General features: G+C 48.0%; 1 protein-coding gene across 11 annotated transcripts in view; it reads right to left on the minus strand.

Annotated features, from left to right (window-relative positions):
* The window catches only part of PFKFB4 (6-phosphofructo-2-kinase/fructose-2,6-biphosphatase 4), a 47,332-nt gene that overhangs the window by 13,688 nt on the left and 9,211 nt on the right, over window positions 1–24,433 (minus strand). For 6 of the 11 annotated variants that reach the window (XM_047773618.1, XM_047773609.1, XM_047773580.1 and 3 more), the window contains 6 exons: window positions 17,643–17,709; window positions 13,579–13,653; window positions 13,171–13,227; window positions 12,321–12,442; window positions 10,006–10,213; window positions 9,360–9,506 (listed from right to left, as the gene is read on the minus strand). In XM_047773618.1, the coding sequence (XP_047629574.1) occupies window positions 9,360–9,506; window positions 10,006–10,213; window positions 12,321–12,442; window positions 13,171–13,227; window positions 13,579–13,653; window positions 17,643–17,709 (676 nt within the window). Of the gene's footprint in view, window positions 1–9,359; window positions 9,507–10,005; window positions 10,214–12,320; window positions 12,443–13,170; window positions 13,228–13,578; window positions 13,654–17,642; window positions 17,710–23,951; window positions 24,162–24,433 lie in introns of all 11 variants that reach the window. The other 5 variants (XR_007134090.1, XM_047773560.1, XM_047773541.1 and 2 more) reach the window with 1 other exon arrangement.

Raw genomic sequence — 24,433 nt, forward strand, 5'->3', positions numbered from 1 at the left:
GGATTCTTAACCCTTTGAGTCACAAGAGAACACTGAAACAGCATCCTTTAAATGCTGAAACAGCAGGAAGGCTATGCTGGTGGTTCTCATCTGCCCCTCCATATCCTTCTGCTTCTGCACCTGCTCTCTGCCCCAGGAGGCTGATCTCTGGGGACTGCATCTATACCGCCTAGCCACCAATTTCTTGTTAGGCTAGGCTATGGGGAACACTGGCAGGTGGTCACAGGGAGAAGAAAACTGAAACTGGGATGTTTATGCCAACTCCTTCCTAAACAAGTTGCTTTTAGTAGTCTAGGCCCTTACCCAAGGTCCCATCTGACCTGGCTGCCCCTTCCTTCCTGCTCCCAGGCTCCTGTATCCTCTCTCCTCTGCCCAAGGGACGCAATGGTCCCTGCTGTTAGGAGGTCCCTATATTCTACCCATTATCTTTGAAAAATGGTCCTTTTATAAATCCTCACTGAATTAACCTAATTGGAGTAGGTTTCCTTTTTTTTTTTTTTTTTTTGTCTTTTTGCTATTTCCTAGGCCGCTCCTGCGGCATACGGATTCCCAGGCTAGGGGTCTAACCGGAGCCATAGCCACCGGCCTACGCCAGAGCCACAGCAACGCGGGATCCGAGCCGCGTCTGCAACCTACACCACAGCTCACGGCAACGCCGGATCGTTAACCCACTGAGCAAGGGCAGGGACCGAACCTGCAACCTCATGGTTCCTAGTCGGATTCGTTAACCACTGTGCCACGACAGGAACTTCCCATCTGTTTCCTTTTATGTCCCACAAATTACCAAGTCATGATCTCTAAATTACTTTATAATAAAACATCAAAATACATTTTGAAAAAAGGTAAAATAAACAACACAAAATTGTCAAAAATTAAAAAAATGTAGCAATTCGCTCGTGGCACAGCAGGTTAAGGATCCGGTGTTGTCACTGTAGCGGGTCGTTACTGCAGCAAAGGTTCAACCCCTGGCCTGGGAACTTCCATATGCCATAGGCGCCAGCCAAAAAAAGGAAAAATAAACAAAATTTTAATTGCAGAATATTAAGTATATATTCAACTATTGATTTATTATGATCAAGTAGACAAAAAAGAGAAAATATGAATGATTTAAAGAAGTTGAAATTAATGAGATAAATACTTTTTTTTTTTTTTTTTTTTTGCTTTTTAGGGCTGCACCCACAGCGCATGGAAGTTCCCAGGCTAGGGGTCAAATTGGAGCCAACAGCTGCCAGCCTACGCCATAGCCATAGCAACTCAGGATCTGAGCCACGTCTGTGACCCACACCACAACTCACAGCAATGCCAGATCTTTAATCCACTTTGCAAGGCCAGGGATTAAACCCTTATTCTCATGGATCCTAATGAGGTTCGTTAACTACTGAGCCATGAAGGGAACTCCATAAATTTTTTTCTTATGGAAATTTTCAACCACATAGTACAGTATAGACAACAGTATAATGAATCCATGTCCTCACCTCTTAGACAAAAACAATTTTTTTTTTTCCACATTCTTGGCATGTGGAAGTTCCCAAGCCAAAGAACAAATACTGCACCACAGAAGTGACTCAAGCTGCTGCAAGGACAAATCAGGATCCCTAGCCCACTGCACCACAAGGGAACTTCTGCCATAAATGTTAACAACATATGGCCAATCTTATTTCAACTAAACCTATACTTGCTTTCCTTTCCCAACTAATTTCGAAGAAGTTGCTTTGAAAGAAATTACTTTGAAGAAAATGCCAGACATGATTCTATTTCATCTGAAATACTTCAATATAAGACTCTAAAAGTTAGAAAGCTTCATTATCTCATACACACATACCCTGTGATTCTTCCATATAATTGGATAATGGATGTTATATCCAACTAAGAGACAATAGACCTTCCTTTCAAAAGGCCATGAGATATCTTATGAAAATTCACCATATTCTTGGCCATAAAGGAAGCCTCTAAAAATTCCAAAAGACTGAATTACAAGATACATTCTTGCCTTGCAACACAATAAAATCAACTGGAAAATCGCTTAAAATGCTTTCATTATTCAAAAGGAAAGAATGATTATAAATCCCTGAGTCAGTGAATTCTAGAGTGTTTTTTTTTTTAATCAAAGGAAAGTAACAGGAAAATAATATACAAACACAAAAGCAAAAAATAAATGAAATATAAAATTTACAGGAGCTCCCGTCACAGCTCAGTGGTTAACGAATCTGACTAGGAACCATGAGGTTGCCTCACTCAGTGGGTTAAGGATCCGCATTGCCCTGAGCTGGGGTGTAGGTCGCAGATGTGGCTTGGATCTGGCGTTGCTGTGGCTGTGGTTGTAGGCCGAAGGCTACAGCTCCAATTAGACCTCTAGCCTGGGAATCTCCATATGCTGCGGGTGTGGCCCTAAAAGACAATAAATAAATAAATAAATAAAATTTAAAAAATAGAATTGATAAATCTGAGTTCTTTTGGAAAAAATTCAATGAGTGACTAATTTCTGATACATCTAATTAAGAAGAAAAACCACAATATCAAAGGACAGGAGAGGGGGTAATAACTACTGATACTAAGATATAACTACATGAGTATACTCTGCTGTTATGCACTAATAACTTATCCTGACAAACAAATAAATTTTGAATAAAAGAAACTATCAAGATGATACAGGGATGAAGAAAGAAATAGGAAGTGACAAGGCAGGTACTACAGGCATACCTCGGAGAGAGTGTGGGTTTAGGTCCAGATCATTGCAGTAAAATGAGTCATACAAATTTTTGGGTTTCCTGGTGCATATAAAAGTTACCTTTTCACTAAACACTATTAAATGTGCAATAGCATTAAAAAATGTACATACCTTAATTTAACAATTTATTGCTAAAAAATGCTAAGCATTATCCGAGACTTCAGCAAGTCACAGTAGTAACAGCACAGATCACTGATCACAGATCGCCTAACACATATAATAACTATGAAAAGTTTGAAATATTGCAAGAACTACCAAAATGTGAGCCAGACATGATGTCAGTAGGTGCTGCTGGAAAAATGGCGCCCATAGACTTGCTACATACAGGCTTGCCACAATCCTTCAATTTGTAAAAAAAAAAATGCATTATCTGCAAAGTGATATAAAATGAGATCTGCCTAGATTGTAAAAGGTTGATGGTAGAAACATGGGGGTGGGGCACAACACACCCTACGGTGACTCCCAGTGAGTCAAGCATGGGCAGAATCAGTGACGCTTCTAACTAAGGCACTATGGCAAAGGTGACAAGATGTGTAGTGTAAACCCTGACAGCTGTTTTATTTTCTTTTTTGTAATACAAATGCCTGATTTAAACTGTGATCACAGAGGCCTGCAATTCAAAGAAGACACCCTTCAAAGACGGCTAATTGAGCATTCATACTGCCAGACCTGAGAGCAGCTAGGGCCAGGCCGCCTTCCACAACCCCAGCCTCCTTTGTTTTAGAGATTTTGGTTGATTTCCAACCACTTGATGGTTGATAACTGACCAGTTGGGGTCACTGGTTGATAACTGACCGATTGGAGTCACTTGCTTTTTTCTCTTCCCGTGCCTCTCCCCATCCCTACCCACCCACTCCAACCTCCCACCCTCCACCCCCGCCACCAATGCAACCTCGCTGGGTAGCGCCAAATAGGCCATGTAATTTCCAGGTCTTGCAAGAAATGACCTCTGTTTTTTTCAAAGTTCCCTGACGGTGATTGCTGAATGATGACCTGTAATCATAGTAAGAACCATAAGGGCTGCTACAACCAGAGCAACGCTGGTTATTGACAAACAGACCAGCACAAGAAGGACATCAGTCTCATAACTATGTTATGTTACTAAAGACTCCCCTTGAGGAGTTCCCATCGTGGCTCAGTGGTTAACGAGCCCGACTAGGATCCATGAGAACCAGGGTTCAATCTCTGGCCTCAATCAGTGGGTTAAGGATCCAGCTTTGCCATGAGCTGTGGTATAGGTTGCAGACGCGGCTTGGATCCCATGTTACTGTGGCTGTGGCCAGCAGCTACAGCTCTGATTAGACCCCTAGCCTGGGAACCTCCTATGCGCCATGGGTGCGGCCCTAAAAAGACAAAAAAAAAAAAAAGACTCCCCTTGAAAGTTCCTTAACAGTGGGTTAAAGATCTGGTACTGCCACAGCTGTGGTGCTGGTCACAACTGTGGCATGGGTTCGATCCCTGGGAACTTCCACATGCCATGGGTGCAGCCAAAAAAAAAGACTCTCTCTTAGCTGACTATAAAGATAGAGACCCCCTACTGGCTCTAAAGAAGATGCTACTCTGTTGTGAGAAGGCCACATGGCCAGGAAAAATGGGTGGCCTCTAGGAGCTGAGCACTCTTTGGCTGATAGCTAGTAAGAAAATATAGGACCCCACTCCTATAACCAAAGGAGATGTAGACTGATAGTGAGCACATGAACTTGGAAGAAGATCCCAAGCCTCAAATGAGACCAAGTCCTAGCCACGTGTTGAATGCAGCCTAATGAGACCATGAGCAGAGAACCCAGCTATGCCTGGCCAGACTCCTGAACCAGAGAAATTGTAAGATAATAAATACGTGTTGTATGAGGCCACTAAGTTCATTGCAGTTTCTTACATAGCAATGGAAAGCCAATACAGTGGCCATACAGGCATTCCTATTAAAATCTTTCAATTCTGGGAGTTCCCATTGTGGCGCAGTGGTTAACGAATCCGACTAGGAACCATGAGGTTGCGGGTTCGGTCCCTGCCCCTGCTCAGTGGGTTAACGATCCGGCGTTGCCGTGAGCTGTTGTGTAGGTTGCAGACACGGCTCGGATCCCGTGTTGCTGTGGCTCTGGTGTAGGCCAGTGGCTACAGCTCCGATTCAACCCCTAGCCTGGGAACCTCCATATGCCGCAGAAGCGGCCCAAAGAAATAGCAATAAATAAATAAATAAATAAATAAATAAATAAATAAATAAATAAAATCTTTCAATTCTGCTCTATGTTTAAAACTTTTTTGGGGGAAGGAGGAAACCATAATTTTTACGGAGGTAAAATTTACACATAATAAAATTTACCAATTTTAAGTGAAATTCAGTGAGTTTTAACATGTATAAAGTCCTATAACTGCCACCACAATCATAAGATAAAACATTTTTATCATCCAAAGAGTTGCTGTCTTCCCTTTGTAACTTATCAACTCTCTGACCTTTTACCCATTATTTTTGCAATTTTTTTCTGTTCTCTCCACTTATCTTTTTCTAGGACTTCAATAACACATTTGTTTGACTGTCTTGTATTATCTCACACATCACTGACGCATTGTTGCTTTGAAATTCTTCATAATAAAATATTGGGGAATAAAAAAGATGACAAGCATATGTTTCAGGAGTTCCCATCATGGCGCAGTGGAAACAAATCTGACCAGGAACCATGAGGTTTCAGGTTTGGTCCCTGGCCTTGCTTAGTGGGTTAAGAATCCGGTGTTGCCATGAGTTGTGGTGTAGGTCACAGATGCAGCTTGGATCCTGCGTTGCTGAGTAGGCTGGCAGCTGTAGGTCCGATTTGATCCCTAGCCTGGGAACCTCTATATACTGCAGGTGTGGCCCTAAAAAGCCAAAAAAAAAAAAAAAGGACCAAGGGAAAATAAATACATGAAATGAAATGAAACAAACAAAAAAATAGGCCAAGGAAGACATTTTAATTGTCATTAAAGAATTATCCCTTGGGGTTCCCCATCATGGTTCAGTGGTTAACGAATCTGACTAGGAACCATGAGGTTGTGGGTTCAATCCCTGGCCTTGCTCAGTGGGTTACGGATCCAGCGTTGCCATGAGCTGGGGTGTAGGCTGCAGACGCTGCTCGGATCCCGCGTTGCTGTAGCTCTGGCATCGGCCGGTGACTGTGGCTCCGATTAGACCCCTAGCCTGGGAATCTCCATATGCCATGGGAGCGGCCCTAGAAAAGGCAAAAAGACAAAAAAAAAAAAAGAATTATCCCCCAAAACTCAAAAACCCCAGGCCAGGGAAGAACGAACCCCAAGGGCTCACAAAAGACTGATAATCCACTAAATTCATTTCATAGTATCTGCCCATTCAATTAAGACCCAAACAAACCAAACCAACCAAACAAAAACAAAGAAATCGAGTTTGCCTATCACTTATTCTGGCCAATATAATATTACACAACAAAACAGAAGGTACTTAAACTGGGAAGGTGACAAGTGAATGATCCTTATTTCAGACAATCTGAGAGTTTCTTGAGAAAGAGCCAAGAGAATCAACTGAAAAATTACTAGAGTAAATAGAAGAATTTGGTCACGGGTTTTCTGTGGACCAGTAACACCAGAGGAGGGACAAGATTTTATTCACGGAAAACCATAAAGAGGCTTCCTCGGGGAGTTCCCGTCGTGGCACAGTGGTTAACGAATCCGACTAGGAACCACGAGGTTGCGAGTTCGGTCCCTGCCCTTGCTCAGTGGGTTAACGATCCGGCGTTGCCGTGAGCTGTGGTGTAGGTTGCAGACGCGGCTCAGATCCCGTGTTGCTGTGGCTCTGGCGTAGGCCAGTGGCAAAAGCTCTGATCAGACCCCTAGCCTGGGAACCTCCATATGCCGCGGGAGCGGCCCAAAGAAATAGCAAAAGGACAAAAAAAAAAAGAGGCTTCCTCCTTTAGGCCAGGTGGCCCGAGCTCCTGGGGACTCTCTGGCATCACCCTTGTTAACAGCCCACTGTCAGCCTCCTTGGCCTGACTCCCCGGGAATGCTGTGCCCATGGTCCCTCCCATCTCATAAGGCCACAGAGGGCCCCATTCGCTCCCCCAATCTTTTCTAGTCCAGATGGACTCCATGGCATGTGGCTTCATTACGTTCCTCCCAACTCCTCACCTCCTGGTCCCTCTATGCTTCCATCTCACCTATAAGGACACAGCTAAATAAGCTGGCAGGCTGAACAAGCATTCTGCCTTCACCACAGCTGCTGCCACCTGCCAGGGGCTGGAGGCCCACTCCCCAGGACACCAAGGTGCCACAGAAAACTCCTGATTTCCACAGCAGCCAATTCTCCCACCTTGGCTAACTCCCACTGGAAACTTCTTCCTTTCACTGTTTTTTTTTTTTTTCTTTTTCTTTTTCTTCCTTGTTTTTTTTTTTTTCTTCTTTGGCTGTCCTGTAGCATATGGAGTTCCTGGTCCAGGTATCAAATCTGAGCAGAAGTTGTGACTTATGCCACAGCTACAGCAATGCCAGATCCTTAACCCAATGCACCACTGCAGAGACATTGTTGATCCCGCTGAGCCAGGAGGAACTCCCTTCCTTTCATTCTTGAGTGAAACCTTCATGAAGTTCTGTGACACAGTTCTCTGTGGCTTCCCGCCCCCCTCTGCCCTCCTGATATTCCGGACTCTGGGCCTCTATCACCTTTAGAGCCTCCTATTCTCTCACCCTCTCCTTTTCTGCCAGCCCCTCCCCATCAGCTTACACATGACCAAGTAACTTGACTCTAAGCCCTGGCCCCCACTCACTCCCATGGGCACCAGCCCATTAGGCTCATGTCAAGAATCCCAGTGATCTTGTTATGACATGTTTGGAACTTGGCCTCACTCCCTGCCTCCCTGTGATATCTCATCCCCTGGACTAACGCCTCATCCCCTCTGCCTTGACTCCCATGACTCCATCAGCCTGGTTTCCCTTCCACCTCACTGGACACCTATCCACAGCTTTCCAAGGATGCCCAAGTCCCAGCTCTCCTTAGTGATCAGACTGCCTTCTGGGAATCTGCTCTTGACTATCTCCCAGGAACGTCCTCCTTGCATTCAGTACATATTTACTGAGCACCTACAATGTGGTGAACAAAGTAGACATAGTTCCTGCCCTCATGTGAGCTCATCACCTTCCTTCCCCCAGAACCCTTCCCAGTGGCTGGAAACCTGGAGTCATTCTGGAAGCTTTTTCCCCTTTCAGACCACTAGTCCGGCATCATCAGCCTTTGTCCTTTCACCAGGAACTTGGTTCCCAAGTTCCTAGCACAGGGTCAGCTCACATAAAGATGTGACGAATAAATGAATAAACATCTATTTGTCTCTCGAGTTCCAAATATCATCCCCTCATCAGCCACTCTAAGTACCTCGACCTAGTCTCCTTTCTCCAACTTGTCCCCCAACCTCATCCCAACAAAGCCATTCTATCAGTGCAGGTGAGCTTCCTAGGATTCAAATCTGATCTCATTAGAGACTCCCACATCAGGCAACGGTTGACTAGCTTGCTTTAGACTAACCCTCCACTGAGAGCTACTAGAAAAGCCAAAGAGAAAAAAATTATAAATTTTTAAATCTGCTTGATATCACAGAGCCACAAGGCAGAGAAGACCTGAGGCGCCAAGATCTTGGAGCAAAACGAAGCCCAAAGAGATGAACCTGATATCCAGCATCATTTTTCCCTGTGAGGTTTTGTTGACGTGAAAGTAACACTTTAAAAGGGCGAGAAGCCAGATGGTAGGCAAAAGGAGAGAAGGGGGTCAAAAGGAATAAACTTCCAGCATAAGGTACATAAGTCCTGGGGATGTAACATACCACATGGTAACTTACTAACAATACTGTATCATATATTTGAAAACTGCTAAGAGAGGAGATCTTAAAAGTTCACACCAGGAGTTCCCCTCTGTGGTGCCATGGGTTAAGAATCTGACTGAAGGAGTTCCCATCGTGGCTCAGCAGAAACAATTCTGACTAGTATCCATGAGGATGCAGATTCGATCCCTGGCCTCACTCAGTGGGTTAAGGTTCACAGCCGTAAACTGTGGTGTAGGTTGCAAATGTGGCTCGGATCCAAGTTGCTGTGGCTGTGGTGTAGGCCAGTGGATCTGGCTCTGATTGGACCCCTAGCCTGGGAACCCCCCATATGCCAAGGGTGTGGCCTTAAAAAGACAAAAAAAGAAAATGATAATAATCTGACTGCAGCAGCTCGGGTCACTGTGAAAGTGTGGGTTCAATCACCCACCCTACACAGTGTGTTAAAAGATCCAGTGCTGCTGCAGTTTGAATTTAATCCCTGGCCCAGGAACTTCCATATGCTGTGGTGTTGCAGCTACTAAAAAAAAAAAAAAAAAAAGTTCTCACCATAAGAAAAAGTAAAGTTAGCTATGTGGATGTTAACATATTGTGATAATTAATTCACAATATATACATGTGTCAAACCATCATGTTGTACATCTACATAGTTATATGCAAAAGAAGGGAAGGAGGGAGGCAGGAAAGGAGGGAGCGATGAATCAAAACAATAAATCATGACGCAAGGGTAAGGAGAAAGCCCTCCCTGACCCTCGTGGCTATCATCCAGGTGAGCTGAGCGCAGCTGTGTGGCCCCAGGCAGGTGAGGAAGAGACGGGGATTACCGCATCAATCTCGTTGAGAACTTTCCACTGCTCGTAAGGCACACCCAGGGCCTCAGCCGTCTGGATTGTCCTCTTCATTTGGCTTGTCCAGACCTTTAGGTCCTTAATGTTCTGATCACTGATGAACTGGGCCAGACTCCTGGCAAACTGAAACACATCACAGGCAAATTCAGACCCACAGGTCCTGGGCTGCCCTCAAAGGGTCCAGGGGGCCCAGCCTCAGAGAACACAGTTTTGGTAAAAAACACGAACTAACTCTCAGTGACACCCACACCCACAAGTACGGTTCTCGACCCTGAGTGTAGCTCCACCTGTAGCTCATCAGGTCCCCTGCTGCGGCTCATTCCCTGACCACGTGCCCTGGGCCGGATGAACTCCCCACTGGAGCCTCAGTATCTCCCCTGGACTGTGGCACAGCGTCCGCTGCACTAGAGACTCATGTCACTCCCCTCTAGGGTAAGAGGCTCGGCTGGTGACAGGTCACATGGAAGCCAGAGAGATCCAGGCCTCTAGACCTTCCCTATAAAATGGGACCATTCCAGACCGAACGAGGTCAACCACCTAGACTGCACATTAGCTGGAATCTAGCTCCAGTGTGTGCACACACGCACGCACGGGCACATGTGTGCGCACACACACCACTGACCTCCCTGCCCCGGGGGGACAGTCCTGGGTCCCCGCCAATCCGGCCCTTGAGGTTAAGCTCGCTCTCCCCATGCCGGCAGAGGTAGATGGAGCGGGGCGTCACATGGATGTTCATGAGGTAATACACGATGCGGCTCTGGATGTGGTCAGCCACGCGGTTCACCACGTAGCTCTGCCCCACGTCCATGATCTTGATGTAGGACAGCTCCCTTTCCAGAAAGAAAGAAGGTAGGGAGACGACTGTGAGTGTGACCCAGGGCCTCGAGGACACACCCTGCCTACCCCGCAACTGGCCACAGAGCCTTGCATCTCTGACCCCACCAGGCTTGTGACCCTCATAACACAGGACTGTCAGCGGGGGTGTGTGATGCGGGTGAGGTGGAAGCAACAGGACATGTGTGACATACAGACAAACCCTGTGAGAGATGCTCCACATTCACCATGCTTCCAAAACATGACATCCAAAGCGAGGAGGCAGTCCTACCACATCAGGGCTCTCATGGCTGCTCTATGTCCCCTGGGCCCCTCTTGCCTACCTCTGAGCTCTCAATGCACTGTCTGTAAGGTGAACAAAAGACAGTTTTTTTCCAGGATTGACCAGGGAGTAGCTGGCAGGCATGCTTCCCCTCCACGCTTTGTAGTCAGTCATATGGGCCCAGCCTTCCTTCCCCCAGCAAACCCTCCTAGAACCCAGCCTGGGTCATCTGAGCTGCCATCACATCCCATGCCAGGCAGCAGGTGGGTGAGACAAGAAGCACAGAGGATGGTGCTGGTGGCAGCAGCTTAATCCCGGCTCCACCGCTTTCCCTGCTCTGGACCAATGCAGCGCTGCAGCATGGAGAACAGGCTTCTGTATATTTCCGGGGATGAGGGGCGGGGGGCAGCAGGAGGAAAGGCGGGGCTTCTTGGGCATCCCTAGTTCAGCCTGGAGCCCTCTGGATATTCTCTTTTGAGTTCTCACTGTCTGGACTTGGAACCTCGGCTTAGGTCTAGGCTTGTTATACTGACACCACCAGTAAAAAGAGCAGTGTTTACTGACAAATACAACAAGAGGTGGTCCAGAGAGGCCCCTCTAATGCACCCACATCACAGAGCCACAAGGAGCAATGCTGTGCTGGGGAGACCAGGAAACGCGGAGAGACAGAGAGCCTGGGCAGCGGTGCTGATCAGCGCCAGCCCCACTGAGAAGACTCACAGCCAGTCCAGGGATAGTCCCACAAACACCCAGAAGCCACCCCTCCCACAGCCACATAGCCTCTTGCTTCATATGCATTATACATTCATATGTAATTATAAATGACCCAAGCACAAGTGCATATTCCACCCTTTTTACTTAATGCTATATAATATACACTTTTCCATGTCTCTTTGGCATGATTTATAAGGACTAATACTTTATTCACAGTTATTAACCGAAGTACTTAAGTGTTATTCACTTAACCACTGCCGTCGCTTATGTTATAATATGGAAGTTAGCAAACTATGGCCAGCAAGTGATACTCAGCCAGGTTTTGTAAAGAAAGTTTTACTGGAACACAGTCAGGCCCATTTATTTACAGATTGTCCATGTTGCTTTTGAACTAAAAGCCCTCTGCAGTTACGTAGCTGCAACGGAGACTCTATGCCCCCAAAGCCTAAAATATCTCCTTACAAAAGGAGCAGGAGTTCCCTGATGGGCTAGTGGTTAAGAATCCGGCATCGTCACTGCTGTGATTCAAGTCATTGCTGTGGTGCGGTTCGATCCCTGGCCTAGGAACTTCCACATGCTGCGAATGTGGAAAAAAGAAAGGGAGGGAGGGAGGAAGGAAGCAAGGAAGGAAGGAAGGACAGCTGACCGTAAGAGCATTAGTTGAACGCACCATCAACCTAAAGAACTCTCCCCACACAGCAGTCCCTCCTGCAGATGCCCTGGGTCTCCTGTTCCAGAGGGAGCGGGGCAGGGCTGCGAAGCACTGGCCACAGCCAGCTGTCTGTAGGCAGGGTCTGGGCGCCCCTTCCCCCTTTTCAAAACAAAGTTATGCCGTGTAATGTTTGCAAGTGCCTCATGAGAAGACCATCTGCATAGAAAACAAGCTTGATTTTATGACGGAATAATAGAAAACTATGCCTTGCAGAGCTCCAGATAAGGCAACTGCATTTTTTCAAGTCACCCTCTGGGCCACGATTTCCACCCCAAGTGAAGAAACAAAAAAGGGTAGGCCACCTCTGCCTGTTGGGGTGGCCTCTCAGCCCCTACCTCGGGGAGCGACAGGAGGCAGCCAAGGGGACCCCTGCCTATCCCACCAGAGCTGAGGACACGGTGCTGTACTGGCTCACCTGTCCAGGTCCTCGTCTAGTGACTCGTACGAATTCTCATAACACTCGATGCGCCTCATGAAATCCTCCGTGGCCTCATCACTATCGCGGTTGACATAGTCAGGGCTGCCCAGTTTCACTTGCTGCCGGAGCAACACAGAGCAAGGACACATCAGGGCCCCAGGCCAGGCAGGGGCAGAAACCAAGGAGAATGCTGGGGGGGCGGGGGGGAGATTGAGGCGAGGCTGGGCCAGAGGCCAGGCCAAGGCTGGGGGCGGGAGGCTGGAGGCCGGAGGCCAAGCCCAGGAGGGCTGGTCCCATTCGGAAGAATCCAGGGGCTCCCTGGTCTGAGCTCCCACACCAGTGCTGAGAGAGTATGACAGGGCACCCTGTGACCACAGTCCTTCATCGTTGTGGTACAGGGGACATGAGGCCAGAGGGGCAAGGGGCCTCGAAGCCCTTTCCCACCTGAATTATCTCCCCACACCTAGATGTTCATTCCTTAAACAAACAGGGGGTAGGGCCGAGGGATCAAGTCTCTTTCAAAACATAAACAACCCACCCTCTACCTCCAGGGGCTGAAGCTCCTCTCCCATCGTCCAGGGGATCCTGAGGGGGAAGGGCAAGGAGCCAGAAGGTAAGAGAAAAGAAGAATGGACGCCTGCCAGCCACAAGGTCCTCCACACAAGTGGTCCTCAGGGGTCCAGGACCATCTGACCAGCAATCTACAGCCTCCCCACCCCATCCTCAGTGTGAAGAAGACTACATATTAAGGCCAGCCCAGACACCAGCCCAACCTGGAGAGGGACCTCACTGTAACATGCCATCTTGGTTGTACTACTGCCCCCACAAGGTCAGATACACCACTCACCACGATGTTGGCAGCTATGACCTCAGGATCCACACAGATGGACTCAACAAAAAAGGTCTGCAGTGAAGACCAGGGCAGAAAGGAGGGGAAGAACCAGACACAGTCAGGGCCCTGGGCCGGGCTCCCCGGAGCTCCCACCCACGGAGAGCCATGCTGACCAGCAGCCAGGGCCCCCGAGGCCCTTCTGAGCAGCAATTTACAGCCTCCCCACCCCATCCTTGATGTGAAGAAGACTACATATTAAGGCCGTACCAAAGCAGGTGTGGCCCTAGCCAGGACTCTTCCCACCAAGACCCCCACTTCCCCAGAAAGAAAACCCCAGGTGGAGAGAAAAGAGCAGCTCTTCATATCCCAAATCCACCCAGGAGCCCTCCTGCCCAATGTCCTGCCCACATCAGGAGGCCTCACCTTGTAGCCGTTCTGTTCCCCAAAATTGAAGATGGTCGCTCTCCGTTCTCGGGTGGTATTTGTTGCATCAAAAACCTAGGATCAAATGGCAAAAAATGCGAGAACTAAAAAAAAAAAAAAAAAAAACCTAGGATCAAACTGGGATTAATTCGGTCTCTGGCTCTAGAGAAGGTGGGAGGCCCCCTGAGAGCTAGGATTGGATTTCTCACTGGGTACCATCTGCTGCCAGGCCACCTGCCTGGCCAGTCTCCTTCAGACCTGCAACGGCTGGGCTGGTCACCCCCCTTCCTCAGGGAGCATCTCAAGGAAGCTGGAAGGGGAGGGTGTCTGGGCAGCAGGCACTCAGCTCATGTTTGATCAGTAAGACTTCCAGTGAAACCAGTTAAACCTGGAGAATTGAACCCATGCTTACTTCCACTTCAACCTGAAATCCCGAGAATGGGAAAAGAGAAATGAGAGATGTTAACAAAACTTTTTAAGAGAAATGGAGAAAACCAAACATAAGCCCTCACCAACCAGAGCTCACCTGCTTGTACCGAAGCAGAATAGTCAGGAATGGGGCATGTGTATTGCTAACAAAAGGGACCAGTGCACAGAGGAAAGAGGAGGACTATCTGGAAGTGCAGAAAAGAGCACGCAGAGCCCAAGGCCCCCTACCTGCCTCCTCCAGCCAGGCTCTGACCTTCCTGGGGCCTGTCCAGCACCTTTGGGTGCAGTCCATCCAAGCAGCTTTTACAGCATCACTTTTTTTTTTTCTGTCTTTTTGCCTTTTCCAGGGCCACTTCCTGTGGCATATGAAGGTTCTCAGGCGAGGGGTCTAACTGGAGCTGCTGCCGCTGGCCTATGCCACAGACACAGCAACAGGGGATCTGAGCTGTGTCTGCAACCTACACCACAGCTTATGGCAACACTGGATCCTTAACCCACTGAGCAAGGCCAGGGATCGAACCCGCAACCTCATGGTTCCTAGTCGGATTCGTTAACCACTGCGCCACAACGGGAACTCCCAACAGCATCACTTTTTTGGCTGTACCCACATCATGTGGAAGTCTCCAGACCAGGGACTGAACCCCATGCCACAGCAGCAACCAAAGCTACTGAAGTGACAACAAAAGATCCTTAACCTGCTGTGCCACAGAAGTAATTTCCCAGGCATCACATTTTAAAAAGGCCATGGAGAATTCCCATTTTGGCTCAGTGGGTTAAGAATCTGACTAGTATCTATGAGGACGTGTGTTCAATCCCTGGCCTTGCTCAATGGGTTAAGGATCTGGCATTATTGCAAGCTGCGGCGTAGGCTGCAGACGCGGCTTGGATCTGGCGTGGCTGTGGCTATGGTGTAGGCTGGCAGCTACAGCTCCAATTCCACCCCCAGGCTGAGAACTTCCATATGCTGCAGGTGGAGCCATAAGAACAAAGAGAGAAAGAGAAAAAGGGGAGGGGACGGAAGAGGAGGGGAAGGGAGAAGAAGGAAGGCAAAGGTTAAAAAGCCATTTGATCAGGGCTCACTGGACGCTCCAGAAAAAACCTCTAATATGAAAAATGGAGACTAAATCAAACGGAATAAAAGGAACTTCAAGAAATGAGGACAGGGGAGTTCCCTTCATGGTTCAGCGGTTAATGACTCCAACTAGGGTCCATGAGGACACAGGTTCAATCCCTGGCCTCACTCAGTGGGTTAAGGATACAGCAATGCTGTGAGCTGTGGTATAGGCTGGCAGCTGCAGCTCCGATTCGACCCCTAGCCTGGGAATTTCTATATGCTATGGGTGCAGCCCTAAAAATCAAAAAAAAAAAAAAAAAAAAGAAGAAGAAGAAAGAAAAAGAAATGAGGACAGGGCATAGAATAGAAGGAAATATCAAAATTATTGGAGTTCCCATTGTGGCTCAGTGTTAATGAACCTGACTAGTATCCATGAGGATGCGGGTTTGATTCCTGGCCTCTTCAGGGGGTTAAGGATCCGGTGTTGCCATGAACTTCAGTATAGATCACAGACTCAGCTCGGATCCTGCACTGCTGTGGCCATGGTGTAGGCCGGCAGCTGCAGTGCCAATCAGACCCCTAGCCTGGGAACCTCCATATGCCATGGATACAGCCCTAAAAATAAGACCAAAAAAACCCTTACCATTATTGTCTAAAGAGACATAAAAAACACTATCATAAGCACAAAATGAGAACAGAGTTCTAAAAAATTGAAATACTCAGAGAATAAGAAATTTTAAATTTGGAAATTAAAATATGCTCAGAGGTTTAAAAATTGAGCCAAAAAGAAAAAAAAAAAAAAGGAGTTCCTGTTGTGGTTCAGCAGGTTAAGAACTCAACGAGTACCCATGAGGATACGGGTTTGATCCCTGGCCTCACTCAGTGGGTTAAGGATCCAGCATTGCTGTGAGCTGTGGTGTAGGTGCAGATGTGGCTCAGATCCCATGTTGCTGTGGCTATGGTGTAGGCCAGGGGCTACAGCTCCAATTCGACCCCTAGCCTGGGAACCTCCATATGCCGCGGGGCAACCCTAAAAATACAAAAAATAAAAATAAAAAGTAAAAAAATTAAATTAAAAAATAAAAATGCTTTCCGGGAGTTCCTGTAGTGCCTCAGTGGCAACAAATCCGACTAGTATCCATGAGGACGAGGGTTCAATCCCTAGCCCCACTCAGTGGGTTAAGGACCTGGCAGTGCTGTAAGCTGTGGTGTATGCTGGCAGCTACAGCTCCAATTCCACCCCTAGCCTGCAAACTTCCATACGCCGCAGGTGTGGCCCTAAAGAGAAAAAATAAAATAATAAAATAAAATAAAATAAAATAAAAATTTTTTCCTGGAGTTCCCTTGTGGTACTGGCACTGTAGCAGTTTGGGTGGCTGCTATGGCACAGGGTTGAATCCTGGCCTGGAACTCATACATGCCGCAAGCATGGCAGAAAAGAAAGGGGGACAGGGGCTTTGTTGAAAACTTTTGGGGAGTTTGGGGCTTTCTGGGCACCAGCCACCCCCTCCTTATATGGCCTTGCAATAAACCTTGCTCTCCTCCAAACTCTGATGTTTCAGTATTGCTTGGCCTCATGGAGCATCAAGCACATGAACTCTGGGTCAGTAACAAGAGGAAAAGGCATGAGAAGCCCCCAGTTCCCTCTAAAAAATGAAACTTTTAAGGAGGATCAGCAAACCAGAATGACATCAGACTTTCCCAAAGCCACGCTAGAAGCCACAATTCCATGGAGCAATGTCATGGAAATTCTAAAGGAAATGTTCTTCCTCCCCAGAATTCTATAACCATTTATCAACTGTGAGGGTCAAAAGACATTTCTAGACATGCAAGGTCTCACAAAATTTACTTCGCAAGTACTTTTCTCAGAAAGCTACTGGAGAATATGCTCCAACAAAATGAATCAGTAAACCAAGGAAAAGGAAGACATGGGATGCAAGAGCAGGGCATTCAACTCAGGACAGAGGAGAAGGGAATTCCCAGGGTGACAGCTGTGCCACAGACCTAGAGGAGAACTGATCTAGATGGGACTGGTGGACAGGGATCGGGGGGCGGGCGGCAGAACTCCAGGACGCATGCCTCCAAGAAGAGAAAGGAAGGAAAAAACAGCTCCTGTGTGTGACTGCATAAAGTTGGGGTAGGGCCCTTTCCGGAAACACACCCTTGCTCAGCATTGTCCCACTTGTCCATCTGACTGGAGGAGCCAACACAGGTGGAATTCCCTTACCCAGCATTCACCTGATTTCCTGGTCCCAGCCACCAAATGCAGGGCAGAATGTTCCCCACACCAGGAGAAATCTCATTTGCTAAAGGGAACATGACACCTCTGACTTGTGGAGTAGCACAACATGAGTACTCAGAGGGGAGTCCTGTGGAGTCAAACACAACCACAAGCCCAGAGGGAAATTCCTGGCCCACATCCAGCCTCTGGCTTCCTCCTACATAGTAGCTGCCTCCTGCCTCCCGGGGCACCCAGGGCCACGTACACCCTGTCTTCCCCTCCAGATGTCCTATGAGTGAAGGAGAAGCGTGTGGGGCTCCCACATGTCACTCCCCCACGTCACCAGGGTGTTAGACTTACCGCCACATGTCCCCCCTCCTCACTAAGAAACCGCCGAACATCACGGAGAGCTGCCAGGGCACACTGCCTTCAGAAAAGAAAACACAGGGTCAGCCAAGCACCTAACTACAGCTGCAGGAGGTCCCACACCAAACAGGAGAGGGACAAGCCTCTGCAGCCTCTTCCCTCTTCTCAAGGTTTCTCTTTCCTTGGGAAGATTTTCAGTGTTTTGCTGACTGTGCTCCTACAGGTAGAAGGCTATGTGCTCCCAGCCATCAGGAATACTTTTAGAAACACTGCTTTGCTGTACTCTCCCTCTTCACCTCATCACATACAAGCCCAGGCCACCATTTTGCTATATTCATGATTTCTAAGTGTCATGTATTTTCCCTGATTATCAAAATAAGCACTTTTAAAACCAGACCTTGGAGGTGCAGTGGGTAAGTGGTGGTGGGAGAGGAGAGACACTGTCAATGGCTCCCATTCAGCTGCATTAAAAGCTTAATGTTCAATTTTCTTTCTTAGAAGGGAGATGTTGACTAAGAATGCCACCTGCCACATCAGCAAACAAAGGGCGTTGCAGCCATCAAGCCATCAGCCACTGCAGCTGCCCCGCACCAGTGCACCCTGAGGGGACTCAGGATGATGGCAAAGAACTCCAAACCAGCCCTAGAGAGCCAAAGTGTGCATCCAAAAAATAAATACATAAATAAATTGTGACCTGAAGTTTGGCACTTGCCCTCAGCGTCTATGTGGATTCAATCATGAGCCACTGCAGCTGTCGACCCCGAAGCACCCCTGAGCAGAGCTCAGGGTGAAAATCGGGAGTGAGGTACTCTGTGCTCTGGGAAACCTGGAAGAACAGGTCTTCAGATCGTCAGATATTTTTAGAAGATGTTATGTGCCCAATTCTTGCATCCCCTCATATCTAGAAAAACACTAAAATCCTTCACGGTGATGTCTTCCCCTTGTGACCTTCAGGAGATCAGCAACTAACTTTTGTAAAATGTGTGTGTGCTGCATGCACCTCCCCCTCCCCTTCATCATATCCTGCTATTCCCCCTTTCCTCTTTGGGGTGGAATTTCAGAGCTATCTGAACCCCCGCCCACCCAGGCTGTAGTCAAGGATAAACAAAGAATGTCAGGTCATCTGTGAATGCAGTCACCTCCAAGGGTGAGAGCAGGTGAGTCCTGCAGGCTGTGAAAACTTAGGATACTGGCCTTGATAGCAGAGATGCCTATCAAAGGAATGATTTCAGTGAGCTCAGTCAGACTTCTTTGGTTCCTCCTACCTGCCCTTTGTTGCAAAAACTGATACATCCTAGCTCCTCCCTTTCCTCCTCGGAGTGGTTTCTCAGGGCTACCTGAGATGCTGTCTTCCTGGCTTGGCTGCTAATTTTGCCCCAAATAAAACTTAACTCTCAGCTTTCAAGTTGTGCATTTTTTTAAAAGTCGACTAAATAGATAAATAAATAAATAATCCCACGGAGTTCCCCTTGTGGTTGAGCGGTAATAAACCTGATTTACAGTATCCTTGAGGACTTGGATACAGTACCTGGCCCTGCTCAGTGGGTTAAGGATCCAGTGCTGCTGTGAGCTACTATGCAGGTAGCAGATGAGGCTCTCTGGCATTGCTGTGGCTGTGACATAGGTTGGCAGCTGAAGCTCCAATTGGACTCCTAGCCTGGGAATTTCCATATGCCATGGGTGTGGCCCTAAAAAAATAAAAGAAGTGCACATCCAAGGAATGGTTTCCATGAGCCCAACTCTTGCATCTTCACATACATAGAAAAGTGCTAAATTTGTTAACTTGAGATGTCTGTTTTACTTTAATTAACAACCATCTTTTGATGTTCTGACTGCCTGGTTTTTGTTGCAAAAACTCATTATCCTGGCACCTCTCTTACCTCTGCAGGGCAGTCCCTCAGAGCTATGTGAGAGTTTGTCTTCTGGGCTTAAGTCCTCAGTTTTTTTGGCCACCCCAAAGCATACGGAGTTTCCAGGGATCAGATCTGAGCCGCAGTTGCAATCCACACTGCAGCTGCAGCAATGCCGGGATCCTTAACCCATTGTGCTGGGCTGGGGATGGAACCTGTGTCCCAGTGCTCCAGAGATATCAGCAATCCCCTTGCGCCTCAGTGGGAACTCCTTAAGTTCTCAGTTTCATTAGCTGAATAAAACATAATTCACAACATTTTGGTTGTGAATTTTTTTTCAGTCAACAGAGAACTTCCCGAGTGAGTTTATGCTATTGAAGGGATTCAAGGTGGGGCCCCTAGACTTCCTCAGCCAGGGGCTGGTCACCAGAAAGTGACTGAAGGGTTGGAACTTTCAGCCCCACCCACCACCCTCTAGGAATGGGGGGTACGGGCCCTGAGGGCTGAAGTTCCCTGCACTGCCCTCTCCCTTTGCCTGTGCACCTCTCTTCCATGTGGCTCTTCCTGAGTTGTACCATTTATAACAAACTGGTAAATACAACTCAAGTCTGCTCCTGAGCTCTGTGAGCTAGAACAGCAACCTGCTCTAACAAATTACTGAACCTGAAGAGGGGGTTGGGGGCACCCCCAATTTATAGCCAGTTAGTCAGAAGTACAAGTGACCCCCAGGAACTTAAGACTTGGGTGTGAAGTGGGGGCAGTCTTGAGGGCTTGAGCCCTTAATCTGTGGGAACTGACACTAATGCCAGGTAGCCAAGGTCAGAACTGAACTGAATTGTTGGACACCAGTTGGTGTCAAAGGAAACATCCCAGTGTCCCCAAGCCCTCATGTGTAGTATGTGACTGAAAAGGCAGAGGTGTGATTGAACGTGTACATGTGCACACAGGGTAGGTGTGTACACATCCGTGTGTACGATTATAGATTTTTATGTGTGTTCAAACATGTGCAGAGGAGGAGTTCCCGTTGTGCCTCAGAGGTTAAAGAACCCAACTAGCATCCATGAGGACACAGGTTGGATCCTTGTCCTTGCTCAGTGGGTTGGGGATCCAGCGTTGCCGTGAGTTGTGGTGTAGGTGGCAGACGCTCAGATCTGGTGTTGCTATGGCTATGGTGTAGGCCAGCAGTTGCAGCTCCAACTGGAACCCTAGCCTGGGAACCTACACATGCAGCCCTAAAAAGACAAAAAAGCAAAAACAAAAAAACCCAAACACTCGCAGAAGATATGCAGTGTGTGAATGCGCATGTGCATACATGTGGTACGGGTACACGCCTTCCTATAGTATGTGACTATGTGTACGCACATATCCATAATGTGCATACACTGAGCACAAGTGTGTATGTGCCCACACATGTGCCTGAGATCCACAAGTGTGTGTGTGTATTTGGGGTATGCATGTGTGTGTATGCCTACCCTGCTACGTTGTGGCTGCATGTGTGAAAAGTTAACCTCACAGGCCTGAGAATCCTGTCCTTTGAAAGGCCTGCTTGCAAGTCTGGCAACCTAAACAGTCAACAGTTCTCCGCACAAATAAACTTTCCCTAAAAAACAAGAAGGCTTCGCTGTGTCTAGACAGTTTACACAAACAATATGGTTTTTACCAAACACCTGCTTTCCTTTGGGGATTCTGGAATGTTGGTACAAGCCAGGAATGGGGTGCATATGTGACAGGCCCCCAGAGCAGCCCTGGGCATAGCGTCTCTGAAGAGCTTCCCTTGTAGACTACACCACAAATGTGTGGTCACAACGTAATGCTGGAAGAATTCGGTGCATCCTGTGTGAGTCCACGGGGAGGCAGACTCTTGGATGCTGCACCTGGTCTCCTCCGCACTTCACCCCAAGAACCTTTTCCCTATGCTGACTGTGCTAAGTCTTAGCCAGGAGGAAAACCACATGCTGAGTCCTGTAAGTCATCCTAGCAAATCACCCCTGCCACATGTGAATGCACGTGACGTCTGCAAGTGTGTGTAGATGGGCCCTTGGGTGTGAGGTGACTGGTACTGTCATGTACGAGTCTGAGAAATTACACGTGCAGGTACCCAGGTGTGTAGATTCTCTCATGTATAGTGAGATGTGTACTCACAGGGCTTGTGTGTGCTATGAGACTGCGTGCACGAGTTCGACCGTGCCTGATGGTGTGTGTACATGTGGCTGGCATGCCCTCTTACAGACATCCTACTATGCCCAGCGACAGGGACAGACTGTCACACTGTGCAGTTCCAAGAACCTAACAATGTGTCAGCACCTGGGCCTACAGGAAATGCAGGCTTTTCTTCTCAGGTTTTCCTTTTTTTTTTTTTTTTTTTGCTTTTTAGGACCACATCTGTGGCACATGGAAGTTCCCAGGCTAGGGGTCTAATCGGAGCTGTAGCCACTGGCTTACACCACAGCCACAGCAACAGGGATCCAAGCAGCATCTGCAACCTACACCACAGCTCACAGCAATGCTGGTTCCACAAACCACTGAGCAAGGACAGGGATTGAACCCACATCCTCATGAATACTAGTTGGATTCATTTCTGCTGCGCCACAATGGGAACTCCAGGTTTCCAATTTTTAAAAAGTCTGATCTTTCTATTTTGTCAATTATCTGTGAGACTTTTTTTTTTTTTTTTTTTTGCTGTACCCTTAGCATATGAAGTTCCCAGGCCAGGGGATTGAAATCTCAAAATGCAGCTGCAACCTCCTACTCCAGAGCTGCAGCCATGTCAGATTCTCTCTTTTTTTTTTTTTGTCTTTTTGTATTTCCAGGGCCACACCCACGGCATATGGAGGTTCCCAGGCTAGGGGTCTAATCAGAGCTACAGCTGCCGCCCTACACCACAGCCATAGCCACAGCCACAGCCACAGCAACGCCAGACCCAAGCCACGTCTACAACCTATACTACAGCTCACGGCAACACCAGATCCTTAACCCACTGAGTGAGGCCAGGGATCAAACCCACAACCTCATGGTTTCTAGTCAGATTCGTTTCCGACGCACCATGATGGGAACTCCTAGATTCTTAACCTATTGTGCCACAGCAGAAACTCCCTGATACAACCTTTGTGAGAATTAACATATGTCTTTTCTATCAAAGGAAGCCGTGATTACTCCATTTTGTTCCGGCTTTGCCTAAGACACCCTCCTCCACCCCTCCCCTTTTCCCTCTCCTCCCAGTAAGAGTTTATTTCAAATTAGCCAACCGAGAAGAATGTGCACCCTAACCTGACCAATGGGAAGGGGACAGATGTACTGCCTGCATTAGGGATAAATAGTGGGTTCTTCCTTCTCTAGTGCTTGCTTGCTTGCCTGCTTGTCACTGAAAGGGAACATTTGCACCCTTCTGCAAAAGTAAAGCCTTGGAGTTCCTGTCATAGCACAGCGGAAACAAATCCAACCAGGAACCATGAGATTGCACATTTGATTGCTGGTCTTGCTCAGTGGGTTAAGGATCCGGTGTTGCCGTGAGCTGTGGTGTAGGTCACAGAAGCGGCTCGGATCTGGTGTTGCTATGGCTGTGGCATAGGACAGCGGCTATAGCTCAGATTAGACCCCTAGCCTGGGAACCTTCATATGCCGCGGGAGCGGCCCTAAAAAGACAAAAGACAAAAAAAAAAAAAAAAGAAGAAGAAACTTGTCGAGATCTCCCTGTGTTCGTGTGTCTTACTTTGTGACACCAAGCCGTGAGTCACTTTCCCCCAACACCTTTGATCAACTATCTGTGTAATACTGGAATGATGGACACTTTTTGTTAGCATATGGACTTTGATTTAAGTCTGAGCTCTGTGAAGTTTCTTGGTATCTTGTGTGAGACTCTCTAGCCTCAGTTTCCTCATATGTAAAATGCAGGGAGGAGTAGCAATGGGCCTCACACACCCAGCACACAGAAGAAGTTCAAGTGTCATCCCCTCCCTTTTGTCTAGGTTGATATCACCAGAAGGCCCACTCTGAGTTTTACCCACAATTCAGTTCAGAGGTCTGCATGTGAGACCCCTCCCCTTCTTAGCAAAGCAGTGGACCCAAGAGCAGAGGCACTGAAAAGCCAAGCCCCACAGTGGGGCGCTTCTGTCCCCTGGTGGCCAGAGAGGAAGCAGGCCCATGGCAACAACAGTCTCTGGCTCCACGCCTGGAGCTCTACTTGATTTGGGGAGGTCACTAGAACTGGGCCAGCTTCTGTTCAAAGCCCTCCCACCATGACCGGGCCCAGAGCAAGAGCAAAGAAGCTTCTTGGCCCCCTAAGCTGACATCTGCCAAGAAGAGCATAGCTTAGCTCCTCAGACCACAGCTGGTACTCAGTTTCTCTTGAGGAAGCACTCAATTCAAGTGTGAATAGGGGGTGAGAGTATCATGCAAATTTCCATCTAGTCACCCAGCAACACTGAGACCACTTCAAAGAAAAGCCAAGGCCTACCTGATCCATGCCAGGTATTCTCCAGAGATCCTTAGGGGGCTTTTACTGGGGCAAAGGGAGGAAAGAACCCAGTTCCAGGCCTGATTCTTCTGGCTTTGCAAGACGGTACCAGGAGGTGGTCCCACTCCCACTCTGCTCCATCCACTGAGGCCTGTACCTCTGCATTGCCTTGAGCTCCCCTCCCTGTCAGAGCTCATCCCCACGAAGGGCCTGGGATAAACGAGTGTGGCCTCTATGAAGCTGGCCTCAACCTGCCCTGGTTAAGCTTTCACCATTTCCCTGAAGCCCCATCCTCCTCTCCCACAGACACCCAGCAGGGCAGGGTAAGGCGAGCCACCAACAGGGCACACTCTCTCTCCATTAGTCCCTAAACCCATCACATCCCACCCGTCCCACATCCTGAGAGATCAAGAGAACAGCCCTGTCTGGTCTCGGGCAGAGCAAGGCCAGGGCTCAGGAGCAGCCAGGTCATCTCTGGCGAC

The sequence above is a fragment of the Phacochoerus africanus genome, chromosome 1 (genome assembly GCF_016906955.1).
Source record: "Phacochoerus africanus isolate WHEZ1 chromosome 1, ROS_Pafr_v1, whole genome shotgun sequence".
Taxonomy (NCBI): domain Eukaryota; kingdom Metazoa; phylum Chordata; class Mammalia; order Artiodactyla; family Suidae; genus Phacochoerus; species Phacochoerus africanus.